The sequence below is a fragment of the Micromesistius poutassou genome (assembly GCF_964030765.1).
Source record: "Micromesistius poutassou genome assembly, chromosome: 13".
NCBI classification, from domain to species: Eukaryota; Metazoa; Chordata; class Actinopteri; order Gadiformes; family Gadidae; genus Micromesistius; species Micromesistius poutassou.
This window is the reverse complement of record NC_140283.1, coordinates 2,188,472-2,206,138: the sequence shown is the minus strand read 5'-3', so window position 1 is coordinate 2,206,138 and position 17,667 is coordinate 2,188,472. Positions and strand designations below refer to the sequence as shown.

Genomic DNA, 17,667 nt, shown 5'->3' with positions numbered 1-17,667 from the left:
AAACGTCGATTTTAACAGAATTATTTTTTTAAAGGAGAATTGTGTGACGGGATGACAAGAGTGCGTGTGACGTAGAGGCGTCCGACAGTAGAGGGAGGCGGCGGTGAGGAAGCTGCGGTGATAAACACAGGGCGTCTGCGCCTATCTAAGGAGGACGAGAAGTGACAACGGCATCGATGCTCTAACAATGGATTTATCAGATATGCTTCTCTTTAAAACATTCTTCTTTGTATGTCTACTGAACAACGCTCAAGGTAAGCGAGGCGACCGCAGTGAACGCGACATAAGTGGTGTTCACTGGGCGAATTAAGCCCGATGAGCTGAGAGATAGCGCAAAGCTAGGAAGGGCTAGCAGGCTAGGCTAGCGGTGGGAGCGGACCGGGGCCTGCTTGTTATGCCGAACACCGCGTCCTTATTGTTGGATTTGGTCCCGCTAACAGACGAATTCATCATAGAGGATCCTCTGGCTTGTTCAGCTCGTTTAACGTTGCCGCTTTCGTCTGTGTAACGGGATGTGTTGTCACCTCTTTGGTTTCTGTTGGGCTCGTTGAAGGTTTTGTTTTGGTGAAAACACCGCCGACAGCCATTGTTGTGACTTGAGATGTGGAGGAGTCCACGGCTAGGTTAGCAAAGCACAAGCCCGGCGCTAACGAGGGTCCTCGGCTAGGTTAGCACAGCGTTAGCCAGGAGCTAACGGGGACTCTGTCTATATGGATGGCGTCCACGGCTAGGCTAGCCTGGAGCTAACGGGGACTCTGTCTATATGGATGGGTCCACGACTAGGCTAGCCTGGAGCTAACGAGGACGCTGTCTGTTAAAGCGTAATAACGGACATGTCGTTAGACATCATGACATGGTCTGTGGGGTTTTAGGTCATGCCGTATTTTTACTTTATTTTTTTTATTTTTAATTGGAGGCATACTGTCATGGGTTGACGTTACTCTGTGTTGCTTACAGATGTGGTGATGTTATAAACCTACAAGAAGGTATCCGATGAGTGTATACCTAACGTTACAATAGGGCACTAACGTTTACTAACGTTCAGTTGGTTATTGTACTGCCTTATTGTAACGTTAGGTGTATATAAGTATTGGTTTTATATTTTGTTGTCTAAGTTTAGTAAGTCTATGCGCTATACCTAACGTTACAATAACGCCAGTTATCGCTACTGCCTATTGTAGCGTTCACTAACGTTACAATAAGGTTACTAGGTTACTGGCTTATCCTAACGTCACAGTAAGGTAGCAACGTTAACTATATTACTATTAACAACTAAGCAGTGTTACTATTAACAATACTTTCAATTCTGTCCCATCATTTATGATTCAAACTGGTTTTGACGGCCTTTCGATGGTAACATTGATCGTACATATTCCCCAAAGTTCATGACCTAAATTAATGTTAATATGAATTAATGTTGTATATTTTCTATTCAAACCCGTAACATATCACAAAGAATATGGTCCTTTTACTTATTGTACTCGTCTAGATGGAAAATGTAACGTTATGGTTCAGACTTAAATGTTTTGTGACTGAAGGGGAATCCTGGTCTGCTTGACCATATTTGTCATATGTCAAATTGATTAAAGCCTTATTTCATATATATATATATATATATATATATATATATATATATATATATATATATATATATATATAATTGTGAAATGCAGCAGTAGTCTACATATCAAAGGAGAACAAATGATGTGACGTGTCATGTAGGCCCCAAGAACATATTCCTTAATGCTCAGGTTTTGATGACTTTTGAAATTGCCCCATTAATATGTGACTGAATGAACACCACCTATTCAGATTTGAGCTATTTTATCTGGTCGTCTGCGACTCGTTTTCTTGTTAATAACCAGGCTGTCCTAAAAACATGTTTTTTAACTGCTGTTTGATAATGCCAAATAATGTTATGACTTGATAGTATATTGAAAAAAAGCATAAGCACTAAAGATTCTTGTTAAGTTTTAATAATAAACATAACCCAAAGCATGTACTAAAAGAAAATGTTGCCATGTCTTAGTAGCAGGGCTAATACTCATACTACACTTTCACACACAAATCAGTGTTGTAGTTGAACTGTAACTGTACTTTGCTTTAAAGCGTAATTCCGGCGAAAATTGAACCCAGGGTCTTTTTTTTGGCATGTACACACATCAAATAAGCCCTCCAGACCCTTTTTTGATTGATAATCGAGTATAAGAGTTTAACCGGCGCAATGTTTGGCTTCTATGTTATTGGCAAGGGGCAGCGCCAATTTTCGCCGGATTACACTTTAATGGTGAAAACAGAAGAAACCTATTCTGAAGGGAAGGTGTTTTGTGTGTGAACCCTGCAGGACACTATGGGAATCCCCTGAACAAGTACATCCGCCACTATGAGGGTCTGTCCTACGACACGGACCCCGTGGACGACAAGCACCAGAGAGTCAAGAGGGCCCTCTCCCACGAGGACAAGTTCCTCCACTTAGATTTCCACGCACACGGAAGGTATGTGATGATTATATTTATTTATTTCACCCTGGCAAGCCACCATAATCACGACCACGCAGTTTCCACCGCTTATGCAACGCGCTGTGTGTAATTAGAGTGACACATAGCGCTTAGAGAATGGATTGAAATAGTTTGTTTTTGGATGGGTTTCTTTGTAGTAGTGCTGATTATAGTCGTTGTTATATTTAGTAGCTATAATTTCCATTTGTTTTCTTGGCGAGGTCGCCCAGCTGTAACGGAGCCCTGCGTGGCTGCTGTTGGGGAGAAGGGGGCTGTGGTGGGTGATCTGCATGAACGTGTCCAGCCATAATCAGTGGGTTGATGGAGCGAGAAGAGACCATCTGGCCTGGAGCTTGGCGTACATTGCGCTTGTCTTCCTGCCTGTAGCAGGGTCTGCTGTGCCAAAGATAGATGGATGGATAGATTCTGTTCAACAGGGAAGGAAATTAAGAAGATGGAAGGAACAACAGAGATTGGTTGGGAGATGTCGATTCCTTTGTCACACAGGTCTCCCCAGGCAGCGTCTTTATTTTGGGTTTTTTGCACTCGATTGATAAGTTGGAAATACATTTCATTCCAACCTCTCCTTGCGTCACGACCTATAGATATGCGTAGCTGGGTTCTGGAATTAACAGCTTTGATTATTACAAGCTATTAATACCTCTTCATCCTGAGAAATGCTGAGAAGGGCTTTTCAGATTTGTAAAGCCTGAATTATCTGTTCGCACAGCATCACCATTTATACAACATTAGATGGTTTTTTTTTTATATATAATTGAGCAGATCTTGTGTTTGAAAACTGATTGCCTAACTGTAAGTGAGGCATTGCTTGCAACACACACACACACCCTACATTCCATATGTACCTGCATTTTTAACTCAAATCTGTTTGTGTCATCCGCTTTGCACTGTTTATAATGTCTCCCTGTCACCAACCACAAAAAATGGTTTCACGCCCTCATTTTTCTGCTCTTCAATTATTCAACAACTATTTGTCATTCTTGGGCTTAACACCATTTGTATTATATTTGTTGGTATGCATTTTCCTTTCTCTCAAGTATGACTGTAGTCTAGGGAGCCAGGGAGGTAAAACATGATGCAGTGTATTCCTGTGTCTTTTTAAACTTTGCCCTCTGTTTAATGAAATTAATTCATCATTGCAGACAATTTAATCTGCGGATGAAGAGGGACACCACCATATTTGCCCAAGATCTAAAGGTGGACATCTCGGGCACTGAGATACCTTATGATACCTCCCATATATACACAGGGGAAATCTACGGTGAGCACAGTGTGTGTGTGTGTGTGTGTGTGTGTGTGTGTGTGTGTGTGTGTGTGTGTGTGTGTGTGTGTGTGTGTGTGTGTGTGTGTGTGTGTGTGTGTGTGTGTGTGTGTGTGTGTGTGTGTGTGTGTGTGTGTGTGCGTGTGTGCGCTCTCCCTCCCTCCCAGTAACCCCTCCTCTCTCTCTCCTCAGGGGAGAAGGGTACCCTGAGCCACGGCTCTGTGGTGGAGGGCAAGTTCGAGGGCTTCATCCAAACCTACCAGGGCACCTACTATGTGGAGCCAGCCGAGAGATACCTGAACGACAAGGACGTCCCCTTCCACTCGGTCATCTACCACGAGGACGACATCAGTACGTCACACACACACACACACAGATGGAGGGGTGTGAATACTGTTTTCGTAGCCCAAGCTGAGACAGACTGGAAGTGATATGTTTATGTAAACCCCCAAACCCTTCTTCAAGGAGCCGGCATACCCAGGCTGCTCATTAGCTGACTAACACGGCCGCTCTCCCCAGGGCTGCACGACTCAATTAAGCCGTCTTCACACTGTTGTCCCCGCCAGCACAAACACACATACACACCCTCCGCGACACCCTCTACAGCCCTGCTCCCTCACCAGCCCTGCCCCCCGTGGTGTCCGGTCATCTCTGTATACGCAGAGGGGTCGGAGAGAAGGGTGGGCGGTAGGGAAAGAGGTTAATGGCCAGGGGAAATGACGAGGGCCAAGGAGGCGAGAGCGGAGAGGCTCAGTGTACCTCATACCATGACATGTAAGTCTGTTATCTGGCCTGGGGACGCTGACTGAAATAGAGTGACCGACTCACAGGGTTAAGTAGCATTGTCCTCTGTAATTGGACTTGTGTTGTTGGTCTGCCTCTCTCACTCTCTATATCTGTCGCCTGCTCTCACTCTATATTAAGGGTTTAATCATCATCAGACACGCCTCTACCACTGTTAGTGACTGAGTGCAGTGTGTCCCCCGGTGTGTAGATGGCATGGTGGACAGCAGGACCGCAGCATCTCAACCTTTTTTTAAGATTTTTTTTTAAAGTTACAGAAGGGAAGCATGGTTGGAAACATATACATAATGGTTGGAGAGCTCACCAGCAACATCTGTTCTTAACGTGAACGCACTATAGGAACACAGCAGGCATGAAATTTACTCTTTAAACAGAGCGATCGCAGGCGCCATCTGAATGCTCTTTCTCCTGCTTATCTTTTCACCATTCATTGTGCAAGGAAAAACCCCTACTGATACTTTATGACTGTTGCTCGCTGAAATCCAAAGTATTTCAGGCTGGTAAACAACAATTTGAAGACTTTTCCAAATAAACTATGTCCTGCTTTTCTGAAAGTGCGCATTCATTCTTCATGGGCTTTTTAAAGCTTCAGTCCACATCAACTGCTGATATCCTATTTCAAATTAGGTTTTGGATGTCAATCAAGATGGCTTTATTTTAAACCATTTCTCATTACGGCTTTGTTGTGGCACGGCAAGAATGTCGAAAGAAGCATACATTTTTGTAGAGGGAAATCTTCGATATTATATAATATCAAAGATTGATTTAATTCAATTTAATCTATTTTAAGGTTGGTGAAAACGCAGTATTCTAGGACTGTAAACTATCAGCTTCTTTGTAAGACTCTGCTCTAGTTGTGGATTTCTTTTTTTATTATTCTTACCGAACATGTTTTCAAATCTCTAGTCAGCTGTTTTAACTTAATGCAGGGCCCTATTGAGTCTGTGTTACAGCTTTTATAAACTGCATTTTAAGTTTCGGTCCTTGATTCTGTTACAGAAACTATAGGGCCCTACGTTTACAGCTCTCAGTTGCTAACTGGCCTACCCAGGGCCCCTGTCAAAAAACACACTTGCACCCTGCAGTCACTAAGGGGCAGGAACAGGTTGGGCATCGTGCACAAAGATGGCTGTCCTGTGATAGTTTGCATGATGGATGCAGCTGACATTGACCGGAGTGGACACCTGTCTAGCCAGCCTTTATCAGTGGTCTGCAGACATTGGGGTATGAACCCAGAACCTTTCAGCTGGCAGTCCCACAGCATAACCTCTACCGCTCTTGCTTTCTCCTCTAGACTACCCACACAAGTATGGGCCAGAAGGGGGCTGTGCGGACCACTCTGTGTTTGACAGGATGAAGAGGTTCCAGGCCTCAGCTGTAGAGGAGTCTACGGTAAAGCACAGTGCACTCTGAACCATGTTTAAATGTTGTTGTTTTTAACAATGTTTCAATTTATTTCACAGCAATGTGCCTTTTGTGATGGGTGTACTTTAAATATAAAAATCGATATATAGTCTATGTATATGAATATATGTATATGGTCTAGTATGTATAGTCATGAATGCATCGTATCATGGAACACTTACCTAAAAATAGCCAACATCATTTATTTACCTGCCCTCATCCTGAAGTTCCTAATGTTTTATTCAACCGTGTGTTAAACTGTTCCTCCCTGGCAGGAGGAGGTCTCTCTGGACCCCATGCTGCTGAGAAGGAAGAGGATGGCGCAGGCGGAGAAGAACACCTGCCAGCTCTTCATTCAGACCGACCACCTCTTCTTCAAGTACTACAAGACCAGGGAGGCGGTCATCGCCCAGGTGAGCCCAGGGTCACACTAGCAGGAGGGTCTGGCGGTGAGGGGGTTCAACCCTGATGTCTGCCGTCAACCTGCTGGCCTCTGTGAAGCCCTATCTCACCACCATAGTACCTCCTAGAAAATACCAGGCCTAGTCAGGCCTAATCAGTAGTAGAGCTGTCAACCTTCCTCTATAATCCGTTTTGAGATAAGGCAACATTAATTTATTTGCACCAAGGTCGTGGGTGAAATAAATCGATGTAACCAATAGCAATCGGGTATCTTTGTCACAGTCACAATGGCCACTGTTCAAGTTGTAGGTCAGGGTGGAGGTAACTGACGTTTCTCAACACGGTGCTCTTATGGCGCATTTCCACCGGACGGTGCGGGTCGGTTCAGTCTGCAAAGGTGCAGCACGGGTCAGGGTTTAAAACATAACTTCCAATGTAATATTAAGAAATATAACTCAGGTGCGCAAGGCAGCAACAGTAGACGCCAACATTGTTTTCAACTGCTCAGTACCGCGCCGTATTAATTCCCAAGTTTTGAAAATAAAAGAAAGTATTTGAAGCGAATAAGCAATGCTGTTTTTGATTTTTTTTTTTTTGGTTTTGAACGAATAGTTTTGGATGCATGCATCGGCTTTGAGTTTGTTACTTTGAAATCGCATATGCTCGCAACGCACTCACTTACTCACTCACTCACTCACTCACCCACCCACTACAACCTGCCGATCTTCAATCAAAACAACATCAAGTAAGTGATGATGCACGCAGTCGTACCATGCGTGTTTAGAAGCGCAACGCGGCGCAGCGTTCCAGACGCAAAGTACTTCCAGACACGACTCTTCCTATTCTTTTTCTACCTAGTCGAGGCGGATGCATCATGGCTGATTGAAATAGTTTTAACATGAGTGAAAACTTTATTGTTAATCAGGCGTGACGTGACGATAGCATTTTGTTGGTAGGCCATAGGCCACATGGTAGGCCAAGGTGAGAAGGATGGTGTGTGCTTACGATAGCCAACACGTAGTTTCAGCATTGTATTTGTATTTTTTTTACTATTCAATTCCTATTCCACTCCCGGAATTTGTTCGAACAGCCCTAATTAGTAGTACAATGTGACACCTGAATCCCTGCCCTAAGCCAAGGTTTCCTCCTCAGATCTCCAGCCATGTGAAGGCCATCGATGCCATCTACCAGGGCACGGACTTCATGGGCATTCGCAACATCAGCTTCATGGTGAAGAGGATCCGGGTGAGTGTGTGAGCTGTAAACCTTTTGAACCGTGGTCTTTCTGAATGGATCCTTGTTAAATGGACTGGTCCCTCAAGCCTCTGTCTCACCGCCTCTGATCTGCAGATCAACACCACCAGCGACGAACGTGACCGGCTGAACCCCTTCCGCTTCGCCAACATCGGCGTGGAGAAGTTCCTGGAGCTGAACTCTGAGCAGAACCACGACGACTACTGCCTGGCCTACGTCTTCACCGACCGGGACTTTGACGACGGCGTCCTGGGCTTGGCCTGGGTCGGGGCCCCCGCAGGTACGGAGAGAAGCCACAGGAGGATTTAAGGAAGGGCTCAAGACTACGACAAAGTTGGTGGCCTACGAACCCTGTTGTGAGACATAGGGGCCAGTGTTTGCTTTGACTGGTATTGTTATTTTTGCCTTGTGGGAACATCCTGGTGTCACCTTTGCAGTTCGTAATGAACACCCGTCTGGCTGTGGCTCGTCACTTATTTATTTCATAATATGGCCGTGGCCTTACGTTGTTCAAAAACTCCGGCCAATCAGAGCGAGGCTCTCGTCATGCTTGTGAATCTGGTTGGAGGTGAAGTCTGCTCTGAGAGAAGCCTTCAGTGCTGAATTCTGTTAATCCTTTATGGGGCTTTCACTAACCATTAATATTTAATTTAGTTTAGTTAGTTTAGTTTATTTCATGGATTTAATTGACTAATAGAAACGGTTAGGGTTAGTTGAAGAAAAACAAGGACATCAAACATGTACATTAAACATGTACTACAAATGTTCCTTTAACTTATACCTTCAATTAAAGTGATCACAATTATTATGTTGTTATATATATATATGCTTAACATAATGGCAGGAATAAATAATCACATGGTGCAGCGCGAACACCATGGTTCACACAGATTTTACTCGCGTGAACAACCTCGTTCACATGGATTCACAAGTCCAGAGTGAACCGCAACATGGAGGAGGAAGTGACTGTTGCCGTAGGCAGACTCCTGGAGCTCTATCTATATAATATATAGATATCTATTTTATATAATATCACGGCCAAAAGCTGTGTGCGCCTCCGGATGATATTATGAACCCTAAACGACTGCGTCGGGTTCTCCGACGTCTCTGGTACATCCACAAGTAAAGACTCATAGTGCTGCTTATCTCGGCCATGGTTGAGAATTAATTGGCAGAATGAAACTTTTGTTTCATTCTGTTTCTTAAACATGAAACAAGAAACATTTGTTTCTTAAACATGAAAAGAGGACACTTATTAAGATCACACAGAGCTGTGTCTCCTCTTCCTCTGACTCAGGCTTTACCATAGGACCACAATGGGTCATCACAGCTACTGTACCATAGGACCACAATGGGTCATCACAGCTACTGTACCATAGGACCACAATGGGTCATCACAGGTACTGTACCATAGGACCACAATGGGTCATCACAGGTACTGTACCATAGGACCACAATGGGTCATCACAGCTACTGTACCATAGGACCACAATGGGTCATCACAGCTACTGTACCACAATGGGTCATCACAGCTACTGTACCATAGGACCACAATGGGTCATCACAGGTACTGTACCATAGGACCACAATGGGTCATCACAGCTACTGTACCATAGGACCACAATGGGTCATCACAGGTACTGTACCATAGGACCACAATGGGTCATCACAGGCTGTACCATAGGACCACAATGGGTCATCACAGGTACTGTACCATAGGACCACAATGGGTCATCACAGGTACTGTACCACAATGGGTCATCACAGGTACTGTACTTTAGGACCACAATGGGTCATCACAGGTACTGTACCATAGGACCACAATGGGTCATCACAGCTACTGTACCATAGGACCACAATGGGTCATCACAGCTACTGTACCATAGGACCACAATGGGTCATCACAGGTACTGTACCATAGGACCACAATGGGTCATCACAGCTACTGTACCATAGGACCACAATGGGTCATCACAGCTACTGTACCACAATGGGTCATCACAGCTACTGTACCATAGGACCACAATGGGTCATCACAGGTACTGTACCATAGGACCACAATGGGTCATCACAGCTACTGTACCATAGGACCACAATGGGTCATCACAGGTACTGTACCATAGGACCACAATGGGTCATCACAGGCTGTACCATAGGACCACAATGGGTCATCACAGGTACTGTACCATAGGACCACAATGGGTCATCACAGGTACTGTACCACAATGGGTCATCACAGGTACTGTACTTTAGGACCACAATGGGTCATCACAGGTACTGTACCATAGGACCACAATGGGTCATCACAGCTACTGTACCATAGGACCACAATGGGTCATCACAGCTACTGTACCATAGGACCACAATGGGTCATCACAGGTACTGTACCATAGGACCACAATGGGTCATCACAGCTACTGTACCATAGGACCACAATGGGTCATCACAGGCTGTACCATAGGACCACAATGGGTCATCACAGGTACTGTACCTTAGGACCACAATGGGTCATCACAGGTACTGTACCTTAGGACCACAATGGGTCATCACAGGTACTGTACCATAGGACCACAATGGGTCATCACATGCTTTATTCTCAGAGTTGGCGCAGGCCGGTAGTTTGAAGTGTGAAGCCATATATATTATGCACAGCGAACAGACGGCCGCTTGGAGGTCTGCTTGTTTTATGTTTTCCAATACTTTCAAAGCTTTCTGTCCGGGGAGACCTTCACGCTCAGCCTCTCTGGTAGCAGGCAGCTGCAGCCGCAGTGAGTTTCATTCTGATCTGTGGTCTGTGACGACCTTGATGGAGCTTACAGTGCATACAGAAAGTATTCACAGCTCTTCACTTTTTCCACATTTCTTTATGTTACAGCCTGGAATAAAGCTGGATTCAATTCATTCTTTTTCCACAAAATTCCACACACAATACCCCATAATGACAACATGAAAGAATTTGGGTTTTTTTTATGCATTAATTTGCTTATTTATTAGAAATAAATAACTAAAATATAATATGTGCATGAGTATTCACAGCCTTTGCTCAAAACTTTTTTTTGGCACCTTTGGCAGCAATTGCAGCCTCAAGTCTTTTGGAATATGAAGCCACAAGCTTGGCACACCTACCTTGGCCAGTTTCGCCCATTCCTCTTTAGAACCTCTGGAGCTCCATCAGGCTGGATGGGGAGCGTCGGTGCACAGCCATTTTCAGATCCCTCCAGAGATGATCAATGGGATTCAAGTCTGGGCTCTGGCTGGGCCACTCTAGGACATTCACAGAGTTGTCCTGAAGCCACTCCTTCCATATCTTGGCTGTGTGCTTCGGGTCGTTGTCCTGTTGAAAGGTGAACCGTCGCCCTAGTCTGAGGTCAAGAGCGCTCTGGAGCATGTTTTTCTTCCAGGATGTCTCTGTACATTGCTGCATTCATCTTTCCCTCAATCCTGACTAGTCTCCCAGTTCCTGCTGCTGAAAAACATCCCCACAGCATGATGCTGCCACCACCATGCGTCACTGTAGGGGTGGTATTGGCCAGGTGATGAGCAGTGCCTGGCTTCCTCCAAACATGATGCTTGGCATTCACGCCAAAGAGTTAGATCTTTGTCTTATCAGGCCAGAGAATTTTGTTTCTCATGGTCTGAGAGTCTTTCAGGTGCCTTTTGGCAAACTCCAGGCGGCCTGCCATGTGCCTTTTTACTAAGGAGTGGCCTCCGTCTTGACACTCTACCATACAGGCCTGATTGGTGGAGCTATTGCTGCAGCGATGGTCATCCTTCTGGAAGGTTCTCCTCTCTCCACAGAGGAACCCTGAATCTCTGTCAGAGTGACCATCGGGTCATTTTAAAGCAGCAGAAATTTTTCTGTACCCTTCCCCAGATCGTTGCCTCGAGACAATCCTGTCTCGGAGGCCTACAAACAATTCCTTGGACTTTATGCTTGGTTTGTGGTCTGTCATGCACTGTTACCTGTGGGACCTTGTATAGACAGGTGTGTGCCTTTCCAAAGCATGTACAAACAAATGAATTGACCACAGATGGACTCCAACTAAGCTCTAGAAACATCTCAAGGATGATCAGTGGAAATAGAATGCACTTTTCTGTACAAGTGATTTCTTCGTTTGCAAAAATCTCAAACTTTTTTTTAACCTGTCATTATGGGGTATTATGTGTAAAATTGAGGCAACAAAATAAATTAAATCCAGCCTTATTCCTGGCTGTAACATAACAAAATGTGGAAAAAGTGAAGCACTGTGAATACTTTCCGTATGCACTGTAAATGACAATTACCTTGTGGTATGGAAGTACCACATTTATTACAAATTTAATTGAACATAGTGCTTTTTAGAAAAAAAATTGAATATAAGAACATGCTGTAATTCATAATACTGAATTTGACACATTTTAAGCGTCCAGCTCATCGCTGGGGCAGATCTTGGCAGTGCTCATCCTTCTAACTTCATTATTCACTGCATTTCCCATAAAGAGCGTTCTGAGTGCTCCATAGAAGGCTTCCTCTTCCTTGGGCGCCACCTTCATCTTTTTTTTTATTCAGCACACTGCAGCTCTTCTTCCTCGCCATGAACTCAAACTCCCCCAAGGGCTCTGTTGCCCAATTATTTCTGAAAAGTCATTCAATGGGAGAAACAGAATGTTAACACAGTAGTCCGGGATGGACTCACAAGGCAAACGCATTCAGTGTGTTCAGTGTGTTCCAATGTGCATATCGATGGATGGTGATGATATGATGATGATAATTATCCACATAACAACATTTCAAAGTGTCTTTGAAACACTGAGTGAATACACAGAGGGGCTTTCCTGTAGTTAGAGTGGAGGCCGGGGAGCAACACGGTGTCTGTTTTGATCTCAAACGGGAAAGAGACGTAACATCTCTGGTTTCTGTCTTCACAGGGAGCTCGGGAGGAATCTGTGAGAAGAGCAAGCTGTACTCTGATGGTAAGAAGAAGTCTTTGAACACAGGCATCATCACCGTGCAGAACTACGCCTCCCACGTACCCCCCAAAGTTTCCCACATCACATTCGCACACGAAGTGGGTCACAACTTCGGCTCCCCGGTAAGTTGGAAAACCCTTTAAAATCGCTGCTTTTAAAATCCATGTATTTATTTCTTGTTAGTCTGTATTGATGCATGATTCCTCTCTCAGCATGACTCTGGAACCGAGTGCACTCCAGGGGAGTCCAAGAGCCAGGACAAGAAGGAGAAGGGGAACTACATCATGTACGCCCGCGCCACCTCCGGAGACAAGCTCAACAACAACAAGTTCTCCAGCTGCAGCGTGCGCAACATCAGTCAGGTGTTGGAGAAGAAGAGGGGCAACTGCTTCGTGGGTACGTGTGTCCTGTGGCCACGTGTCTCGGTTCAAAACGGTGTTGCTGTTAAACCTCTGCTTTAATCCCCAATGGGTGTGAACACGTTTTGTGCACCGCATGTTAACACACGGCCCTGTATGAAGATATGGATCTCCTTCTGTGGGCCCTGTATCGTTGACGCGTGGTTCTGTTCTGCTGCTTCAGAGTCGGGCCAGCCCATCTGTGGTAACGGGCTGGTGGAGCCGGGGGAGGAGTGCGACTGCGGCTACAGCGACCAGTGCAGGGACCAGTGCTGCTACGACGCCAACCAGCCCGACAACAAGAAGTGCAAGCTGAAGCCCAACAAAGTCTGCAGGTCAGAAGGGAAACCTCCTGGGCTTTAGCCATACCCCCTGCCCGCTTTAATGAAATGGATTAGTCGGGCTTATCCGTTTGTAACTAAACGGCACCTCTTAATTCTGGCTTGCGGCGGATTTGGATCTGCAGTGAAACCTTCAGCCAGTAGTCACTAGCCAGTTCATCAGTTCATCGCTGATGAGGAGCTCGGTCTCCATTGGAGTATGCAATGCGTTCATTTTTAAATCCCTGATAAAATAGCGTCTCCATCTGGTCTCGTGAGCAGAGAGACATCAATATGATTTTAATATAAAGCGTGTGTAATTCAGCTTTGTGTTACCACTTCCCCTCATTTCGGCCCGTTATCCGGGAAGCATCTTGTGTACCTTTGGTCCTTGTTGTCGTGTTAACGGTTCTTGTCCCCCTCCAGCCCCAGCCAGGGCCCCTGCTGCACCCCGGAGTGCTCCTACAAGGGCCGCAACGAGAAGTGCAGGGACGAGTCGGAGTGTGCGCACCAGGGCATGTGCAACGGAGTCACCGCCATGTGCCCCACCTCGGAGCCCAAGGCCAACTTCACCGCCTGCCACGGAGAGACGCAAGTCTGCCTCAACGGGGTGAGCAGAGGCAGAGCCCCGCTGTCTGCTGACGAGAGGCATGCGGCACAATGAAAGAGTCTCTCGTCCTCACCGTTACGTGGGCGTTTAGAATCTGTGTGCTCATGAGAACCCAACGTTTAAAGGGGTGATAATCATGCTTTTTTAGATTTTTCCCTTTGCTTTAGACTGTTATATGGTATACATGTTGTACGTCTGCTAAGCTAGAAAAATCCAAGCCAGGGGGAGTATTCGCGCACACCGAAAATGGCCCCCAATAAGTGTGTGAAACAGCTTGTTTCACACACTTTCACACACAGCTTCACTTCCGTAACAGTGTGATGTCAGACTGTGCAGTGGGTGGGGCTGAAGTGCAGAAGTTCTGCCTCCCGGTTACCTGCAATGTTTACAACTTCTCGGGGGTGTGAATTTGCCGACACAGGCACAAAGCGTTGACCAATCGAACCGGGTGGGCATGCTGACCAATCACAGCAGACTGGGCTACTCGGGAGGCGGGCCTTAAAGCGACATGATGCAAAACTGACTGTCTGTTTTTGAAAGACGCTGAAATTGGTTTTGCAGAAATGAACAGTGTGAGAATAATAAGAGGTATTTCTAACATACAGGCATGTAACCCTATTCTGGGAGTACCCCCAAATGCAATAATTAACCCTAAAAAAAGCATGACATTGGATCTTAAACTTAATATTGTGGAAAAAAGGGTCTTGTTATTTTCCGCCTGGCTGACGTGGAAGTGTGTTGTGCTTTGATGATGCTGTGGATACGGACTGCGGAGGAGTCTGTACATAGGCCTCTGTAATACTGCAAATTGGACACTATCCCACACCTCAGGCATCATGCGGTACCACCAGCTACACTATCCCACACCTCAGGCATCATGCGGTACCACCAGCTACACTATCCCACACCTCAGGCATCATGCGGTACCACCAGCTACCTCCCTACCGTGTCTGGTGCTGGGCTCCCTCTGAGCCTGCTGCACTCCACATAACCCCGTTGGAAACGAGTCCCTGTTCCTCGACTGCGTCCTCCCACAGTGTGCGGCGTGCTTAAAATAACTCTGCTGTAGCCGTCGATTGATCTTTTCCCTCCCCCGTGCCTCCCGCTCCCCCTGCTGCAGGGCTGCTCGGGCTCCATCTGTGAGAAGTACGGTCTGGAGGTCTGCACCTGCGCCAGCCAGGACGGCAAGGACGAGACGGAGCTCTGCCACGTGTGCTGCATGGAGAAGAGTAAGAGCCCCTCCGTCCTTCTCCATCCTTCTGCACCTTCCGTATGGCCTGCCGTCGCTCAGCAGATGGTTTTAGTCCAAGTGGGCCCGAGAAGATCAGTCTAAGCAATGCGGTCAATATTTATAATGTAGACAAAAATGAAACGTTTCACGCTTGGCACGACCCCGAGTTTCGACAAAGTGCAGGGGCACTCTGTATATAGTATCTGTGATACTCTATACCTTATGGCCCTGTGATACTCTAGGCCCTGAGATACTCTAGACCCGGTGCTACTCTAGAACCTGTGCTACTCTAGACCCGGTGCTACTCTAGACCCTGTGCTACTCTAGACCCTGTGCTACTCTAGACCCGGTGCTACTCTAGAACCTGTGCTACTCTAGACCCTGTGCTACTCTAGACCCTGTGCTACTCTAGACCCGGTGCTACTCTAGAACCTGTGCTACTCTAGACCCGGTGCTACTCTAGACCCTGTGCTACTCTAGACCCGGTGCTACTCTAGACCCGGTGCTACTCTAGACCCTGTGCTACTCTAGACCCGGTGCTACTCTAGAACCTGTGCTACTCTAGAACCTGTGCTACTCTAGAACCTGTGCTACTCTAGACCCTGTGCTACTCTAGACCCTGTGCTACTCTAGACCCTGTGCTACTCTAGACACTGAGATGTCTCCTCCCTGGTTCCCTCCACAGTGAACCCCAACACGTGCAGCAGCACGGGCTCGGAGCGACTGGCACGCTTCTTCAACAAGAAGGTGACCACGCTGCCGGCCGGCTCGCCCTGCAACGACTTCAAGGGCTACTGCGACGTGTTCATGAAGTGCCGTCTGGTGGACGCCGACGGGCCGCTGGCCCGGCTCAAGAAGGCCATCTTCAACCCAGAGCTCTACGAGAACATCGCCGAGTGGATCGTGGTACGTACCCTGCCCCGCCTCGCTCTCAGTGTGGACGTGTGGGGGGGGGGGGTTGACATGTGACCAGGGCACTGATCGGGGCTGCGTGTCTCCTCCAGGCCCACTGGTGGGCGGTGCTGCTGATGGGCATCGCCCTCATCATGCTGATGGCGGGCTTCATCAAGATCTGCAGCGTGCACACGCCCAGCAGCAACCCCAAGCTCCCGCCGCCCAAGCCCCTCCCAGGTGAGTACGGCTCCGGGCTGCTCTCACTGGCCCCCCAGCGCTCACTATTCAAAACATGACGCCCACAGTACTGGAGTCGACCCCCGTGGTGATTGGCGGTGTTCATTAACCTCGAGTGTCCTGCGGCGCGCGACGGCGCCCCGTATGCATGTGATCGCCGAGGCGTGAACCTTAAGGTGTCTGCCGTCTCCCCCCTCCAGGTACCCTGAAGAGGCGACGAGCCCAGCAGCAGGCGGCCTCCCAGGTGCAGCACCAGTCCCAGCACCCCCACTCCCAGCACCCGGCCCACGGGGCCCACGGGGCCCACGGGGCCGGCCAGCGCCAGCCCTCGAGGCAGCAGGCCCCCCGGCAGGCCCAGCCCCAGAGGCACCACCGCCAGACCCGCGAGAACTATCAGATGGGCCAGATGAGACGCTGAGGTCCCCCCCCAACCCCCCCTCCCTCCCTCCCCCCCCCCCCCCCCGCGGGGTCAACTCCACCTGCCCACCACACTAAGCCCCCCCGCCCCCCCCCCCCCCCGATCCTCAAGACCCCCCCCCCCTCCCCCCACTTCCTCTCAATGCCTTGGCTCCTCCTCGTGCCTACAGTGGGAAAATGCGACACTCCTCCATCCAAAGAAAAGCCGAACGCGTCGCCACCGTTTAACATCCTCCATCCACTCAGAGCCAGGGGCCCCCGGGGGGCCCCGGACCTCCAGGGGGCCCCGGACCTCCAGGGAGAGGCAGACCAACTGGAACCACTTTAACTTTGCAGCCCGTGGCGGCGGCTCGCTCTTTGTGGAGGGGACTCCACTGTCAGCCGTGTTGCTCAGTGTGACCTGGAGTCTCTGTGTTTTCCAACACCTCTTTTTTTCTTTCTCATTCGTTTCAAAAGGAGTGCCAAGGAGTTAAGGAAACCTGTGTGTGTGTGTGTGTGTGTGTGTGTGTGTGTGTGTGTGTGTGTGTGTGTGTGTGTGTGTGTGTGTGTGTGTGTGTGTGTGTGTGTGTGTGTGTGTGTGTGTGTGTGTGTGTGTGTGTGTGTGTGTGTGGGGTCCTCTTATCGGCTTCTTGAAGGCAGGCAGGCCGTGCCGCTGGTCTCCACTCTGTTGCCAGGAGACGCTCCGCGGGGGGGAATCCACAGCACTTTTATTTTGTGATGATTTTTTTTTTTTTTTTTAACACGTTTCAAAACGGCAAAGAATCACCGGCTCGGGTCTCTGCCGCAGACCGGGCCTCCGCATGTGACTGTACAGATGACATGTATCATACCTGAAAACAAACTATTTCTTCTACTATAAATGTAATGATTTACTTTTTAAAAAGGTTTTCTTTGTTTTTATTTCTTTTAAATACTTCAGTTAGTGCTCTCAGGACTCTATAGCCCACATGAAGGTGGACGTGTCGG

At 47.6% G+C, this 17,667-nt stretch overlaps 1 protein-coding gene across 1 annotated transcript; it reads left to right on the top strand.

Moving 5' to 3' along the window:
• The first annotated feature begins 127 nt into the window (after window positions 1-127).
• On the top strand, window positions 128-16,729 carry LOC311357302 (disintegrin and metalloproteinase domain-containing protein 10-like). Its single transcript, XM_084477203.1, has 16 exons — window positions 128-254; window positions 2,345-2,495; window positions 3,662-3,780; window positions 3,973-4,131; window positions 5,879-5,976; window positions 6,264-6,401; window positions 7,543-7,635; window positions 7,741-7,924; window positions 12,553-12,716; window positions 12,807-12,990; window positions 13,177-13,327; window positions 13,739-13,922; window positions 15,043-15,151; window positions 15,839-16,059; window positions 16,158-16,284; window positions 16,485-16,729. The coding sequence occupies exons 1-16, from the start codon at window positions 188-190 to the stop codon at window positions 16,700-16,702; spliced, it is 2,367 nt and encodes a 788-aa protein (XP_084333329.1). The 5' UTR covers window positions 128-187; the 3' UTR covers window positions 16,703-16,729.
• The last annotated feature ends 938 nt before the right edge of the window (window positions 16,730-17,667 follow it).